Source organism: Bombina bombina, chromosome 4 (genome assembly GCF_027579735.1).
Source record: "Bombina bombina isolate aBomBom1 chromosome 4, aBomBom1.pri, whole genome shotgun sequence".
Lineage (NCBI taxonomy): Eukaryota > Metazoa > Chordata > Amphibia > Anura > Bombinatoridae > Bombina > Bombina bombina.
Window position 1 is genome coordinate 388,803,378 of NC_069502.1, and position 18,708 is coordinate 388,822,085.

At 39.2% G+C, this 18,708-nt stretch overlaps 1 protein-coding gene across 1 annotated transcript in view; it reads right to left on the reverse strand.

Moving 5' to 3' along the window:
• Positions 1-392: 392 nt before the first annotated feature.
• Positions 393-18,708, reverse strand: part of GNB4 (G protein subunit beta 4) — a gene marked incomplete in the record, with an annotated part of 752,069 nt that continues 733,753 nt past the window's right edge. The window contains 1 exon segment of the mRNA XM_053710164.1: positions 393-4,605. Coding sequence (XP_053566139.1) covers positions 4,499-4,605 — 107 coding nt within the window.

The following is an 18,708-nucleotide window of genomic DNA, read 5'->3' on the forward strand; positions in this document are numbered from 1 at the left end:
AACATTTTCAAGTTTGACTACACTCATAAATAAAGTGTACACACATTTCAATCATATAAAAATTGTACAGGTCAAAGAGGGGGGGCCTGAACAATAGTTACGTAAGGGTCCCCAAAATTTCTAGTAGCGGACCTGCATGATCAAGAACTCGCCAGCATTATATTATAAGGTAATTGTGTCTCTTTATATCCAGAACTCTGTAAAGCTCTCAAGCTAAAATGTGCTTTTATAAAATCCTTTGAGGGACCTTGCAGTATAGATGACACTTGTTACATAATCTCCCCAGAGGGGAGAGCTTTAGATCATTCGGCCTCTATGATAAAAATATTTTATTCTTTTCCAATGAAATGTATAGTTACTATATAAATATAGACACACACACAGTCAACAGATCTGGTTAAAAGCACTTTTTATTGGTTACAATATCAATTCATGGCAACATATTGGTTTCACTGAGCCACTGTACAAATACAAAGAAAAAAAAATCAATTGTGGAAAAATATAAACAAAACGTTTATAGCAAGTGATTATTTCACAGGGAAATCATTTTTTTATACAACAGCAACTGTTAAAAGAAAAAAAAAGCATGGCATGTCCCTGGTTTTTAATTGGCTTAAAACCTTTAAGACAGTTTCAATACATACACAATCCAAAAGGCAGTGCAGAATTCATAAGAGATATTTATAAAGCCTTTTGTCAAAGTCCGCAACATAGGAGTAAAAATGGTATAAAATGAATGTGCTAGAGTTTTCTCATTTTTAAGTGTTATATTACAGCAATGAAACTATGTTCCTTCAAAAGCAAGTTTAATTTTCAACTTCTATGGATATAAACTGTAATAACTTGTGTTAAATGCTTTTTTTTTCTTTTTCTTGTTTTTTAATGTTTATTGTCCCCCCCCCCCCCCCCAATGGAGAAACACACAGGAGTAAGCACCACTATGTAAAGAAAGCAAAAGAGGCTGTAAAGATCTAAAACTAGTCTCCACTGAAGTCTGCAGTATTCAAAACCTAGCATACTGTGTGGTAGAAGAATTTGTGAGGCACATGTAATGTGGTATCAGGTTATATCAATCATTAACACTGTTTGCACATATTACCATACAACACTGCATTAACATTCTGCATGTATTTTATACAACCAGCAATTGGATAAAAGAAAAAAAAAGAAAAGACAAGGCTCATGGTGCCTCTAAAGATTAGGAAGAATTTTCACCAGCATGCATGCCAGGTTACAAAGTGCACCACAAACCCATGCTATTTTTTTATTTATTTATTTATTTTACATGGAAATGATATGAAAACTAACTCTGCCATTTGAGAAAATCATGTGAAATAATTTAAATTAGTTTGAGCCTGTGAGAAATGTTAGCACACGGTACTAAGCCCTGCAGAAACTGTCCTTCATTCAAATGTTGGAATGTAATGAGCAATTAGCATTTTCTGTAAAGCATGGGGATTTTTGTCTGATGAATAGGTGCACATGTGGGGAAATGCAAGCTATACGTTCAGCCTATAAAAATGATATCAAATGAGATATGGGTTAGGCACTCTACAATTTCAATTTAGATGAGAGCATGGCCACCCACCTGCTTATTTTGCATTTTTGCAGGTCTTAGTTATACATACTTTAAAATTCAGTACTATTTTAGAACTGGCATAGTCCATTTACAGGAGTCTACATAAGTAACTGTTTCTTCATTGACCTAAAATTTTAGAACATGCATTACGAGTAATGCAAAAAATATAATGCATTTGTGACGTGCCATTAATACCTCCGAACATAATATAACTGCATTAAAATGAGGTAACTTCAAGATATGCCACTGGCAATATACTTACAAATGGAGGTAAATAATATTGGCAAATATATATGTTGGATTACAAACGATTCATATACTGGCACATTAAAATCCCACCAATCATGAAGGTTAAATTTGTACTAAAAGAACATACCTCGGAAGTCAAATGTCTTTTTGGCAATATTGGTATCTTGTAAATGAAGCAAGTACTGTAATAAGTCACAATACATAACAAATACTGTGTAGCTGGCACAATTAGTGTATTAATAAAAACTCAGGTATCGACAGAAAGAACGGTCAAGAGCAAGATGTCAAATGTTCTTTAGCAAGTCACAGTAGAATAAAGAAATCCTGCACAAAGGGACATAACAGCAAATAATAAACTGGGCTATGTTGCTATAGCAGCTTATTTATTTTACAATTATATACCTCAAAACTGTTTAACCCAAGGAAAAAAAAAGTGCTCTGGCCAGAATCGGAAATGTACAAACCTGATCACATTAAGAATCAGATTTCAAGAACTTAAAAGCTTATCTCAGAACCAAATCAACCTTTTAACATAAGCTAAAAAAAAAAAAAAAAAAGTTTATGACCTCTAAATTTGCAATGCCAGAATAAAAAGTGGACACACATTTGAAGCTTGGTTAAGTGTCATAGAAGGTAAACTTAAACAAAGATGGTACACAATCTGTTTGATCTCAAAGTTCTGCTCACCAGGATACTATACAGGTATTACTTTGAGTAATTACAGTACTGCATGAAGATTCAGTAACACAATCACTATTGGCATTCTTAGAGTGTAAAAAAAAAAAAATCTGGCACAAAATGAAACGTAACTGTGGCAACCACTTTTTGGTCCTTCATACTCTCAAAGAAAATACAGAGGGTCCTGTATAAAAGTGTTATATATTGGCACATTCAGGAGTGTAAACATGGCACAGAAAACAAATAGAGTTTAAAATCTTAAAAAAGGAGCATTTCATACAACATTAGAAGTTTCAATTCACAAAGTGGTAAAGGTGCTTTGGCACAAAGGTGTCCATGGAGAGTGTGTGTAATTTATAGCTTGCCCCATTTGCTATCACTAGCAATATTTAAAGTGTTCTAAAAGTTTAATAAGAGCTTTAACATGAGAACATTATCTTTAAGGCGTTTTAGAATCTAATCTAGATAGCAAGTCCCAGGTTACAGATGTTCCATGCAGATCTTCAGCTACAATAATAAAATTCTGCCACTTGAAACCACGGTTTGTTATGTTTAACCTGGAGATTGTACATTTGTATAACTGATTTTACACCAGAAACCTGGTAACCCTAAAATCGAAAAAGTGTGTGTGTGGATAATCTTGCAAGGCCAACAGTTAAAATATTTTAAGGGCACTTCACACTTCTAGGAATGAATTGGTTTGCCATGCTTTACTCAAGTATGACAAAAATCAAATTCTTCTTCTAGGGATTCTAATTGCAACATTCTGCGAACAGATCCTCAATTTCTCTGCAGTAAAATAACTACAACTTGCAAATGAGCTACAATGTTATTTCACTGTCTTAACAGTCCGAGACTTTGCTTTAGATGTTTTATTCAACAAGCATTCACACCTGACATGTTTTTATGTATGTAGTACAAGATATGACACTTTCGCATTTCTTGTGTCGAAGAAATTTCCTTAAGATTCAGTATGATTACGTTTTTAGAGTATTTGCTAATCTGTTAAATATTCTGATACACTGAACCTATAGACTTCCATGTTCTTTGACTAAAATCAGGAAAATCCATCTGGTTTTGAAAATACACGGATATAACTGTAGAAGTTACTTTCTTAATGCAGGTAGATGAAAAAGTTATCATTTCATACTAGTTCATTCATGACTTGGGAACCGACTAGTGAATTTACACTTATAGGGGGGCACATTAGGACTGGAGAAAAAAAAGTTTCAGTATTATACTGTACAGGACAGAGCCACTATGCTCCATTCCAAGGAAGAATAAAAGGTCACATATCCATACAAACGGCGTGAGAAGAACAAGGTCAATAAAATAAATTCACTAATTGGCATGTCTAATGTGATGGTATACTACATATATATATTTTCATTTCATCCACAGCAAGTTCACAAAAAATGAAAACCACAAAGTACATCCATCACTAAACTATTGTGGTGTTCATAGCTACAATTCGTATTCTTTAAATAAAAAAAAGGCATCATTTCAATATTTTTTTTTGTGTTTTGCTTTTTTACATACAAACATTACATGATTAGCTGCTATAGTGTGTACATTCAGTTATGTACAAAAAAAAAAGTACAGACTCAGCAGACTTTGAGCACAAAGCAGAAATCCTTTAACCTAATGGCTGCTGTAAAGGTCTGTCATTAAAACAAACTTTGCCAGCAGCAAAAAAGTTAAAACAACTTAACCAAACCACAAAACAAAGACTGGCTCCTGGATTCTGTCACCATGATCCCGTGTGCTAGCCCCCTTTAAATTGCCACCAATGATCTTTCCCCTTTAAACCATTATGACTTACTTGATTGTTACTAGTTTAAAGAAAGCCTTTTGTGTAATAATAATCAGTGAATAGAAAAAACTTCACCTGCAAATACAAGGTAGAAATGTTATTTCACAGCTATAGGCTGCAGCATTGACCTCTCCAGATCTCAGTGGAGAATTTACAAGACTGATTTCCCCATCCCCAAGTTAATTCCAGATTCTGAGAAAACTGTCCCATGATCCTGTAGCTACCGCCATGCCGTCGTCTGTTACACCTAAACAGCTTACGCGGTTATCGTGACCAGCAAGGACACCTGCAGAAAGAAGAACAGAGGTGTTATAGCTATGAATGTTATTTAGGGTTACTACAGATGTGCGCAGTGAGAGTGGATAATATTAGAGCGGATTCTTTTTCTTATTAACATGTTACTGATGCAGTCACATTGAATCAGTAAATTAAGCTAAATGTATATGCTGAAAGCCACCAGTGGCAATAAAACCAGTTGGGGACAAAGGAGAGAAAACAATAATTCAGAGCTGATAACAACAGTTATTAAAATAAGCACTAATCTGGAGGGCAAAGGAAAGCGATGGAGGCAACAGTGATCTCCAGAGATGGGACATATGTTCATACATCATTATTGTATTTTAAAACATCCCGATTTTGTATAATGATTATTATTAAACCCCTTAAATTGTGCTTAAATGCTAACATTTAGTAGTTCAGCTTCTGAAGAGTTGAGAGACAACCAGGAGGTCAGAAATGATGAAAAAACAAACAAAAAACACAACAACATTTATGAACCATAGAAAGAGATTTTAGGGAAAGAACCCACAATCTAGCAACACTAAAGTAATCACATACTTTAAAAGTAATAATAATCAAGTCATGGCATATAAATCAACATCCTATGCATCTGTGACAATCTGAAAAGATCACAATCGTTCCAAACGCAAATTTTCTTAGCCACTAGGAGGAGCAAGAAAGTTTACCTACGGTCCTGAAAAATAGCCAAGTAGATAGTTCTAGGATTAAGGGGTATATGATCTCTGACCTCTAAACTTTTTTCAGACACGAAGCTTCATGAATCATAAAGAAGATTATATAAATCTAGGACTGATTAAGTAGAGCCATGTAGGGGTGTACTAGTGGGGAAATGGTCATATAGATTCCTATCCCTTAATTGACACTACTTACAATAGCTTGTGGCTGTGGGTTCTAACATCCATATTTTAAATGTGAATTATTTTAATAGCTAGGGATGTCATGAGTTAACATTTATATGTAACCTTTGGGAAATGTTTTGCTGGTTCCTAAGCAAATAGTTTGTTGAGTATTTAAGTCTGGTCTGTGAATCTTAGTCCTTCCCTGCCATAAACTATCAAGTAGCCTCACGGCATCACTAACCTAACATTGTTTAAAGTGAATGTAAAGTTGAGTGTACTCGCTCACGTCATAGGATAGAATTAAAAAATGTAGGCAGACTTTCATTCACCAAATTTGTACTATTTATTAGTATTTTCTGATTTTTACCTTTTAATGCTATAACGATAAGCGCCGTTCTTCTGCCTGCCATATACATATTGTTCGTTGCTGCAATCCACTAATCGTTGGGGTGTTCGATTAGTGGATTGCAGATTCTTCACCTGTCAATCAATTAAGAAACATGGCGGGCGGAGGGACGGCGCTTATTGTTATAGCATTAAAAAAGGTAAAAATCTGAGATTATTAATAAAATAGTACAAATTTGATTAATGAAAGCCTGCCTAAATTTTTAAATTCTATTCTATGATGTGAGTGAGTACACTCAACTTTACATTCACTTTAAACAAACTAGGCTGTTTCAGAAAAAGTTTTTACCAGTTAATATCACAGTAAAAATAAGTACATCAGCCAAATCATGAATAATCTGCTAGGTTCACAGATGTTATTAGGCCTAAATATACTATCACTGGTTTTAGAAAATGATAATATGGCCTACAGAGTCTTAGATACTAATTTATTGCCCACCACAAAAAGAGGGTAGTTATAACTACTGCACCTCTCAAAAGAGTTGAGCTAAAAATATATTCAGTGTGTATGCGGACTTAAAATGTTGCAATAATTTGGGAGACAATCAATACTATAAAACTGTACATCTTCATTCTTCCGAGGGGCAGAATGAATTTCTGAGCAACGTAAAAGACATTAGGAAAAACATAATTTATGTAAGAACTTACCTGATAAATCAATTTATTTCATATTGGCAAGAGTCCATGAGCTAGTGACGTATGGGATATACAATCCTACCAGGAGGGGCAAAGTTTCCCAAACCTCAAAATGCCTACAAATACACCCCTCACCACACCCACAATTCAGTTTAACGAATAGCCAAGTAGTGGGGTGATAAAGAAAGGAGTAAAAAGAATCAACAAAGGAATTTGGAAATAATTGTGCTTTATAAAAAAAAATCATAACCACCATAAAAAGGGTGGGTCTCATGGACTCTTGCCAATATGAAAGAAATTAATTTATCTGGTAAGTTCTTACATAAATTATGTTTTCTTTCATGTAAGTGGCAAGAGTCCATGAGCTAGTGATGTATGGGATAGTAATACCCAAGATGTGGAACTCCACAGAAGAGTCACTAGAGAGGGAGGGATAAAATAATAACAGCCATTTTCCGCTGAAAAAAATTAATCCACAACCCAAAATATAAATTTATTTTCATAATGAAAAGAAAAAACTTAAACATAAGCAGAGCAATCAAACTGAAACAGATGCCTGAAAAACTTTTCTACCAAAAACTGCTTCGAAGAAGCAAATACATCAAAATGGTAGAATTTAGTAAATGTATGCAAATCTGATCAACTGAAGCTTCATTCTTAAAGGGACAGTTTACTCAAAATTTTTCTCCCATTTAATTTGTTCCCAATGATCCACTTTACCTGCTGGAGTGTATTACATTGTTTACAAGTAACTTCTTTACCCTTATATTGGTCTGACGACTTAGAAAATCCGCCTCCCAGTTCTCTACACCTGGGATATGGATTGCTGATAGGTGACAAGAGTGAGTCTCTGCCCAGCGAATTATCTTGGAGACTTCTAACATCGCTAGGGAGCTCCTGGTCCCCCCTTGATGGTTGATGTAAGCCACAGTCGTGATGTTGTCCGACTGAAATCTGATGAACCTCAGGGTTGCTAACTGAGGCCAAGCTAGAAGAGCATTGAATATTGCTCTTAACTCCAGAATATTTATTGGGAGGAGTTTCTCCTCCTGAGTCCACGATCCCTGAGCTTTCAGGGAATTCCAGACTGCACCCCAACCTAGAAGGCTGGCATCTGTTGTTACAATTGTCCAATCTGGCCTGCGAAAGGTCATAACTTTGGACAGATGGACCCGAGATAGCCACCAGAGAAGAGAATCTCTGGTCTCTTGATCCAGATTTAGCAGAGGGGACAAATCTGTGTAATCCCCATTCCACTGACTGAGCATGCATAATTGCAGCGGTCTGAGATGTAGGCGCGCAAATGGCACTATGTCCATCGCCGCAACCATTAAGCCGATCACTTCCATGCACTGAGCCACCGAAAGGCGCGGAATGGAATGAAGAACACGTCAGGAATTTAGAAGCTTTGATAACCTGGACTCCGTCAGGTAAATTTTCATTTCTACAGAATCTATCAGAGTTCCTAGGAAGGAAACTCTCGTGAGGGGTGATAGAGAACTCTTTTCCTCGTTCACTTTCCACCCATGCGACCTCAGAAATGCCAACATTATGTTTGTATGAGATTTGGCAATTTGGAAGTTTGATGCCTGTATCAGGATGTCGTCTAGATAAGGGGCAACTGCTATGCCCCGTGGTCTTAGCACCGCCAGAAGTGACCCCAGAACCTTTGTAAAAATTCTTGGGGCTGTAGCTAACCCGAAGGGAAGAGCCACAAACTGGTAATGCCTGTCTAGAAAGGCAAACCTTAGAAACCAATGATGATCTTTGTGAATCGGTATGTGAAGGTAAGCATCCTTCAAATCCACTGTGGTCATGTACTGACCCTCCTGGATCATAGGTAGGATGGTCCGAATAGTTTCCATTTTGAACGATGGAACTCTGAGGAACTTGTTTAAGATCTTTAGATCTTTTTTGGGAACCACAAACAGATTTGAATAAAATCCCTGTCCCATCTGTGGAACTGGATGGATCACTCCCATTACTAGGAGGTCTTGCACACAGCGTAAGAATGCCTCTTTCTTTATCTGGTTTACAGATAATCTCGAAAGGTGAAATCTCCCTTGTGGGGGGGGGGAAAGCTTTGAAATCCAGAAGATATCCCTGAGATATGATCTCCAACGCCCAGGGATCCTGAACATCTCTTGCCCATGCTTGGGTGAAGAGAGAAAGTCTGCCCCCTACTAGATCCGTTACCGGATAGGGGACCGTTCCTTCATGCTGTCTTAGAGGCAGCAGCAGGCTTTCTGGCCTGCTTGCCTTTGTTCCAGGCCTGGTTAGATTTCCAGGCCGGCTTGGATTGAGCAAAAGTTCCCTCTTGTTTTGTAGCAGAGGAAGTTGATGCTGCACTTGCCTTGAAGTTTCGAAAGGCACGAAAATTAGACTGTTTGGCCCTTGATTTGGCCCTGTCCTGAGGAAGGGTATGACCCTTACCTCCAGTAATGTCAGCAATAATTTCCTTCAAACCAGGCCCGAATAGGGTCTGCCCCTTGAAGGGAAAGTTAAGTAATTTAGACTTTGAAGTCACGTCAGCTGACCAAGATTTAAGCCATAGCGCTCTACACGCCTGGATGGCGAATCCAGAATTCTTAGCCTTTAGTTTAGTCAAATGAACAATGGCATCAGAAACAAAAGAATTAGCTAGCTTAAGTGTTCTAAGCTTGTCAAGTATTTCAGTCAATGGAGTAGCTGTCTGAAAGGCCTCTTCCAGAGACTCAAACCAGAATGCCGCAGCTAAAGTAGAAACTGCTCCCTCCACCTTAGGGACCGTCTGCCATAAGTCCCGTGTGGTGGCGTCTATTGGAAACATTTTTCTAAAAATCGGAGGGGGGGAAAACGGCACACCGGGTCTGTCCCACTCTTTAGTAATAATTTCTGTAAACCTTTTAGGTATTGGAAAAACGTCAGTACACACCGGCACTGAGTAGTATTTATCCAGTCTACACAATTTCTCTGGCACTGCAATTGTGTCACAGTCATCCAGAGCAGCTAAAACCTCTCCAAGCAACACCCGGAGGTTCTCAAGCTTAAATTTAAAAGTAGACATATCTGAATCAGGTTTCCCCGAGTCAGAGACGTCACCCACAGACTGAAGCTCTCCTTCCTCAGCTTCTGCATATTGTGACGCAGTATCAGACATGGGACTTAAAACATCTGCGTGCTCTGTATTACGTCTAACCCCAGAGCTATCGAGCTTGCCTCTGAATTCAGGCAGTCTGGCTAATACCGCTGACAGGGTATTATCCATGATCGCCGCCATGTCCTGTAAAGTAATCGCTATGGGCGTCTTTGATGTACTTGGCGCCATTCTAGCGTGAGTCCCTTGAGCGGGAGTCAAAGGGTCTGACATGTGGGGGGAGTAAGTCGGCATAACTTCCCCCTCGTCAGAATCTTCTGGTGATATTTCTTTTAAAGATAAAGGCTGATCTTTATTGTTTAAAGTGAAATCAATACATTTAGTACACATTCTCCTATGGGGTTCCACCATGGCTTTTAAACATAATGAACAAAGAGCTTCCTCTATGTCAGACATGTTTGTACAGACTAGCAATTAGACTAGCAAGCTTGGAAAACACTTTAAATCAAGTTAACAAGCAAATAGAAAAAACGTTACTGTGCCTTTAAGAGAAACAAATTTTGTAAAAATTTGAAATAACAGTGAAAAAAGGCAGTTAGACAAACGAAATTTTTACAGTGTATGTAACAATTTAGCAGAGCATTGCACCCACTTGCAAATGGATGATTAACCCCTTAATACAAAAAACGGATTAACAAATTGAAAAACAATGTTTTTTAAACAGTCACAAACAACTGCCACAGCTCTACTGTGGCTTTACCTTCCTCAATACACGACTTTTGAGCCCTTCAGAGATGTCCTATAGCATACAGGGGACTGCTGAGGGAAGCTGAATGTCTCTGTCAGTAATTTTAAGTGCGCAACAAAGCACTAAAATAGGCCCCTCCCACTCATACTATAACAGTGGAAAGCCTCAGGAAACTGTTTCTAGGCAAAAATCAAGCCAGCCATGTGGAAAAAACTAAGCCCCAATAAGTTTTATCACCAAAGCATATATAAAAACGATTAAACATGCCAGCAAACGTTTTATATTGCACATTTATAAGAGTCTATACCTCTTATAGTAAGCCTGTTACTAGTCGCTATTAAATCACTGTATTTAGGCTTAACTTACATTAATCCGGTATCAGCAGCATTTTCTAGCAATTCCATCCCTAGAAAAACTTAAACTGCACATACCTTATTGCAGGATAACCTGCACGCCATTCTCCCTCTGAAGTTACCTCACCCCTCAGACATATGTGAGAACAGCAGTGGATCTTAGTTACTTCTGCTAAGATCATAGAAAACGCAGGCAGATTCTTCTTCCAAATGCTGCCTGAGAGAAAATAGTACAACTCCGGTACCATTTAAAAACAATAAACTTTTGATTGAAGAAAAAATTAACTATATTACACCACTTTCCTCTTACTACCTCCAGCTATGTTGAGTTGCAAGAGAATGACTGGGTATGGCAGTTAGGGGAGGAGCTATATAGCAGCTCTGCTGTGGGTGATCCTCTTGCAACTTCCTGTTAGGAAGGAGAATATCCCACAAGTAATGGATGATCCGTGGACTGGATACACCTAACAAGAGAAATGTTTATTTTCCATTTTTCTCTCCAAGTATTGGTGATTGGTTTATGGACAGATATAAGATAAAGAAGCAGATATATGAACACAATGTGATAAAGTAATGATATATGATTATAACTACAAGCTCAACCCATTTTATTAGGTTGTGGCTTCAACACACAAAAACATAATTTATGCTTACCTGATAAATTTATTTCTCTTGTAGTGTGTTCAGTCTACGGGTCATCCATTACTTATGGGATATATTCTCCTTCCCAACAGGAAGTTGCAAGAGGATCACCCAAGCAGAGCTGCTATATAGCTCCTCCCCTCACATGTCATATCCAGTCATTCGAACGAAACAAGACGAGAAAGGAAAAACTATAGGGTGCAGTGGTGACTGGAGTTTTAATTAAAATTTAGAACTGCCTCAAAAAAAGACAGGGCGGGCCGTGGACTGAACACACTACAAGAGAAATAAATTTATCAGGTAAGCATAAATTATGTTTTCTCTTGTTAAGTGTGTTCAGTCCACGGGTCATCCATTACTTATGGGATACCAATACCAAAGCTAAAGTACACGGATGATGGGAGGGACAAGGCAGGAACATTAAACAGAAGGAACCACTGCCTGTAGAACCTTTCTCCCAAAAACAGCCTCCGAAGAAGCAAAAGTGTCAAATTTGTAAAATTTTGAAAAGGTATGAAGTGAAGACCAAGTTGCAGCCTTGCAAATCTGTTCAACAGAGGCCTCATTCTTAAAGGCCCAGGTGGAAGCCACAGCTCTAGTGGAATGAGCTGTAATTCTTTCAGGAGGCTGCTGTCCAGCAGTCTCATAGGCTAAACGTATTATGCTACGAAGCCAAAAAGAGAGAGAGGTGGCCGAAGCCTTTTGACCTCTCCTCTGACCAGAATAAACGACAGAGAAGAAGTTTGCTGAAAATCTTTAGTTGCCTGTAAGTAGAACTTCAGGGCACGGACTACGTCCAGATTATGCAAAAGACGTTCCTTCTTTGAAGAAGGATTAGGACATAATGAAGGAACAACAATCTCTTGATTGATATTCCTGTTAGAAACAACCTTAGGTAAAAACCCAGGTTTAGTACGCAGAACTACCTTGTCTGAATGAAAGATCAGATAAGGAGAATCACAATGTAAGGCAGATAACTCAGAGAATCTTCGAGCAGAGGAAATAGCCATCAAAAACAGAACTTTCCAAGATAAAAGCTTAATATCAATGGAATGAAGGGGTTCAAACGGAACACCCTGAAGAACTTTAAGAACCAAGTTTAAGCTCCACGGAAGAGCAACAGTTTTAAACACAGGCTTAATCCTAGCCAAAGCCTGACAAAAAGCCTGGACGTCTGGAATCTCTGCCAGACGTTTGTGTAAAAGAATAGACAGAGCAGAAATCTGTCCCTTTAACGAACTAGCGGATAAACCCTTTTCTAAACCTTCTTGTAGAAAAGCCAATATCCTAGGAATCCTAACCTTACTCCATGAGTAACTCTTGGGTTCACACCAATATAAATATTTACGCCATATCTTATGGTAAATTTTTCTGGTAACAGGTTTCCGAGTCTGTATTAACGTATCAATAACCGACTCCGAAAAACCACGCTTTGATAGAATCAAGCGTTCAATCTCCATGCAGTCAGCCTCAGAGAAATTAGACTTGGATGGTTGAAAGGACCCTGAATTAGAAGGTCCTGCCTCAGAGGCAGAGACCATGGTGGACAGGACGACATGTCCACTAGGTCTGCATACCAGGTCCTGCGTGGCCACGCAGGCGCTATCAGAATCACCGATGCTCTCTCCTGTTTGATCCTGGCAATCAGTCGAGGTAGCAACGGAAATGGTGGAAACATATAAGCCATGTTGAAAACCCAAGGGGCTGCTAGTGCCAGCACCGCTCCCGGGTCCCTGGACCTGGATCCGTAACAAGGAAGCTTGGCGTTCTGGCGAGATGCCATGAGATCCAGCTCCGGTTCGCTCCAACGAAGAATCAGTTGAGCAAACACCTCCGGGTGAAGTTCCCACTCCCCCGGATGAAAGGTCTGGCGACTTAGAAAATCCGCCTCCCAGTTCTCCACGCCTGGGATGTAAATCGCTGACAGATGACAAGAGTGAGACTCTGCCCAGCGAATTATCTTCGAGACTTCCAACATCGCTAGGGAACTCCTGGTTCCCCCTTGATGATTGATGTAAGCCACAGTCGTGATGTTGTCCGACTGAAATCTGATGAACCTCAGTGTTGCTAACTGAGGCCAAGCTAGAAGAGCATTGAATATTGCTCTTAATTCCAGAATGTTTATTGGGAGGAGTTTCTCCTCCAGAGTCCACGATCCCTGAGCCTTCAGGGAGTTCCAGACTGCACCCCAGCCTAGTAGGCTGGCATCTGTTGTTACAATCGTCCAATCTGGTCTGCGAAAAGTCATTCCTTTGGACAGATGAACCCGCGACAACCACCAGAGAAGAGAATCTCTGGCCTCCTGGTCCAGATTTAGTAAAGGGGACAGATCTGAGTAATCCCCATTCCACTGACTTAGCATGCATAGTTGCAGCGGTCTGAGATGTAGGCGCGCAAATGGCACTATGTCCATTGCCGCGACCATTAAGCCGATTACTTCCATGCACTGAGCTACTGATGGGCTTGGAATGGAATGAAGGACACGGCAAGCATTTAGGATTTTTGATAACCTGGACTCAGTCAGGTAAATTTTCATCTCTACAGAATCTATAAGAGTCCCTAGAAAGGGAACCCTTGTGAGTGGGAACAGAGAACTCTTTTCCATGTTCACTTTCCACCCATGCGACCTCAGAAATGCTAGAACTATCTCTGTATGAGACTTTGCATTTTGAAAACTTGACGCTTGTATCAGAATGTCGTCTAGGTACGGAGCCACCGCTATGCCTCGCGGTCTTAGTACCGCCAGAAGCGAGCCCAGAACCTTTGTAAAAATTCTCGGGGCCGTAGCCAACCCGAAGGGAAGAGCTACAAACTGGTAATGCCTGTCTAGAAAGGCAAACCTTAGGTACCGATAATGATCTTTGTGAATCGGTATGTGAAGGTAGGCATCCTTTAAGTCCACTGTGGTCATATACTGACCCTCTTGAATCATGGGTAGGATGGTTCGAATAGTTTCCATTTTGAAAGATGGAACCCTTAGGAATTTGTTTAAGATCTTCAGGTCCAAGATTGGACTGAAGGTTCCCTCTGTTTTTGGGAACCACAAACAGATTTGAGTAAAAACCTTGCCCTTGTTCCGTCCGCGGAACCAGGGTGGATCACTCCCATTACTAAGAGGTCTTGTACACATCGTAGAAATGCCTCTTTCTTTATTAGGTTTGTTGATAACCTTGACAGATGAAATCTCCCTTGTGGAGAAGTTTTGAAGTCCAGAAGGTATCCCTGAGATATGATCTCCAACGCCCAGGGATCCTGGACATCTCTTTCCCAGGCCTGGGCGAAGAGAGAAAGTCTGCCCCCCACTAGATCCGTTTCCGGATAGGGGGCCCTTTCTTCATGCTGTCTTAGGGGCAGAAGTAGGTTTTCTGGCCTGCTTGCCCTTGTTCCAGGACTGGTTGCCTTTCCAACCCTGTCTGTAACGAGTAGCAGTCCCTTCCTGTTTTGGAGCGGAGGAAGTTGATGCTGCTCCTGCCTTGAAATTACGAAAGGCACGAAAATTACGAAAGGCACTGTTTGGCCTTTGGTTTAGCCCTGTCCTGAGGAAGGGTGTGACCCTTACCTCCAGTAATGTCAGCAATAATTTCTTTCAAGCCGGGCCCGAATAAGGTTTACCCTTTGAAAGGAATATTAAGCAATTTAGATTTAGAAGTTACATCTGCTGACCAGGATTTAAGCCATAGCGCTCTGCGCGCCTGGATGGCGAATCCGGAGTTCTTAGCCGTTAGTTTGGTTAAATGCACAACGGCATCTGAAACAAATGCATTAGCTAGCTTAAGGGCTTTAAGCTTGTTCATAATCTCATCCAATGGTGCTGTGCGAATAGCCTCTTCCAGAGACTCAAACCAGAATGCCGCTGCAGCAGTGACGGGCGCAATGCATGCAAGGGGCTGTAATATAAAACCTTGTTGAACAAACATTTTCTTAAGGTAACCTTCTAATTTTTTATCCATTGGATCTGAGAAAGCACAGCTATCCTCCACCGGGATAGTGGTACGCTTGGCTAAAGTAGAAACTGCTCCCTCCACCTTAGGGACCGTCTGCCATAAGTCTCATGTGGTGGCGTCTATTGGGAACATTTTTCTAAATATCGGAGGAGGGGAAAAGGGCACACCGGGTCTATCCCACTCCTTGCTAATAATCTCTGTAAGCCTTTTAGGTATAGGAAAAACGTCAGTACACACCGGTACCGCATAGTATTTATCCAGCCTACATAATTTCTCTGGGATTGCAACCGTGTCGCAATCATTCAGAGCCGCTAACACCTCCCCTAGCAATACACGGAGGTTCTCAAGCTTAAATTTAAAATGTGAAATTTCTGAATCCGGTCTCCCCGGATCAGATCCGTCACCCACAGAATGAAGCTCTCCGTCCTCATGTTCTGCAAATTGTGACGCAGTATCGGACATGGCTCTCGTGTCATCGGCGCGCTCAGTCCTAAACCCAGAGCTATCGCGCTTGCCTCTTAACTCAGGCAAATTAGATAATACTTCTTTCATAACATTAGCCATATCATGCAAAGTGATTTGTAAGGGCCTTGATGTACTTGGCGCCACAATCTCACGCACCTCCTGAGCGGGAGGCGAAGGTACTGACACGTGAGGAGAGTTAGGCGGCATAACTTCCCCCTCGTTGTCTGGTGATAATTTCTTTACCAGTAAAGACTGACTTTTATTTAAAGTAACATCAATACAATTGGTACACATATTTCTATTGTGCTCCACATCGGCTTTTAAACATAATGAACAAGTAGATTCCTCTGTATCAGACATGTTTAAACAGACTAGCAATGAAGGCTAGCAAGCTTGGAAAAAATCTTTCAATAAATTTACAAGCAATAGAAAAAACGCTGCAGCGCTTTTAAAAACACAAAAAACTGTCACAGTTGAAATAACAATGAACTAATTCAGTTATAGCCAACAATTTTAACAGTAAATGTATGAATTTAGCAGAGGATTGCACCCACTAGCAAACGGATGATTAACCCCTCAATACCCAAAAACGGATAATCAATTTAAGATTTAACGCTTTTATCACAGTCAAACACACTGTCACAGGTCTGCTGTGACTGATTACCTCCCTCAAAAATGAATTTTGAAGACCCCTGAGCTCTCTGGAGACGTCCTGGATCAAGGAGGAAGAAGCAGGAAGACTGTGCTAGAATTTTAACTGCGCAACAAGGCGCTAAAAAAGGCCCCTCCCACTCATATTACAACAGTGGGAGACCTGTTACAACAGTTTCTATGCAGAAATATACGTTAGCCATATGGAAAAAAATCATGCCCAAAAAGATTTATCACCAAAGTACCTCACAAAACGAATAACATGCCAGTAAACGTTTTTAAAAACAACTTTCCAGTGTTATGCAAAGTTATCACTAAGCCTGCTACCAGTCGCTTCTACTGCAGTTAAGGCTCATACATTTATTTCAGTATTAACAGTATTTTCTCAGTCAAATTCTAGTCCCTAGAAAATAACAACTGCGCATACATTTATCAGCCTGATACCAGTCGCTATTACTGCAATAAAGGCTGTACTTACATCATATGGGTAACAGCAGTGTTTTCTTAGTCAATTCCATTCCTAGAAAATATTACTGCACATACCTCATTTGCGGGGGACCCCGCATGCTATTCCCTTTTCTGAAGTTACCCCACTCCTCAGAATGTGCGAGAACAGCCAGTGGATCTTAGTTACGTCTGCTAAGATCATAGAAAACGCAGGCAGATTCTTCTTCTAAATACTGCCTGAGAGAAAAAACAGCACACTCCGGTGCCGTTTTAAAATAAACTTTTGATTGAAGAATAATTAGGTAAAAACTCCTATCTCCTCTCGCGACCTCTTTCTTTGTTGAGACTTGCAAGAGAATGACTGGATATGACATGTGAGGGGAGGAGCTATATAGCAGCTCTGCTTGGGTGATCCTCTTGCAACTTCTTGTTGGGAAGGAGAATATATCCCATAAGTAATGGATGACCCGTGGACTGAACAAACTTAACAAGAGAAATATGCATTTATTGTATCTAATGAAAACAAATAATGCTATCAATGACCATAAAAAGGCAAAATAGTTTGAATAAAACTCCAAACCCGGTTCCTAAAAAAGGAACTGGAAGAAATACCCCAGAAGATTCCAGGTCTGAGCAGCGCTTGAACCCCATGGGTGCCCAGCCATGCTTCAACAATACCCAAAATATATAGGACAGAAACACACTTAAAGAAAGTGTTAGCCTTACTGGAATAAAATCAAAGAAATTTGGACAAAATAGAACCAAATAAATTTCAAAGAAGTCTTAACCTGCCCCTTACCAGCCAAGCTGGAATACGGCACGTACATCGCAATATTAGGGAGCTGATTTCGAACCCCAATTATAAACATGTTACTTGGGAAAGAACTCAGGAATTCGTTCCTTAATAAGAACAACTAAACTAGAATAAGCTTAAAGTTTTAGTCTTAGAACTCAATCTTGAAGCCCAGAGTAACAGTTAAGAATTGAATCCAATTATAAAACAAATAATTGATTATCTTAGAATAAAATTCTTCTAGCTAAAATAGCTAAAGACATAGATTAACCCTCATTTGCGAAAATATTCAATAAAATGAAGACACAAATGAAATTATTAGCATGATAGTCCAGTTAAAAGGACCAGTAAATACAGTGGACTTACATAATCAATAAATGCAAAACAACAAGACAAATGCAACAGCACATAGTCTAGTAAAGGTTGTCCTTTAACAATGATAAAATAAATCATAATCTGATACTTGATCTTAAAGTAAACAGAAAAAATGAAGCAATTGCAATATCCAAATAAATCACAGGACCAAGAAAAGTACCTGAAACTAAATAATTTTCCATAAATAAGATACAACTATCTAAGGGAAAATAAATACTATTTTGCTATAGAAACAATAGCATAATTAGTAGAAGTAGAGATAGCCCCAATAAATTGGAGAACCCTCCAAATTGAATTTAACTGCTGGCAAAGAATATAGTTTAAAACCTTTGAAAAAGGAATAAAAGAAAATTCTCAGCCTATTCCATTCCCTAGAATGGGGAATTGGAAAGAAAACCTCTGAAAACACAGAAGAAATAAATAGGCAGAAATAGTGTCAGCTAGTCTTAAAGAACTAGTTACCTTAATATCCAAAATAATCAACACCTTTTCAACAAAGAACAAATGTACTTTAATAATAGAAAGATAAAAAAAAAGTAGATTTGTTAGTGTCAATATCTGATGAAGAAAATTTCTGAAAGAGAAAAAACATCATCAGAGAAGGATAAATCAGTATGTTGTTGGTCATTTGAAACTTCAATAATTAAAAAAGAAATGAAAAAGACCTAAAAATTTTATTAGAAGGCCTTTAAAATAGAATCAGAAAATATTTCTT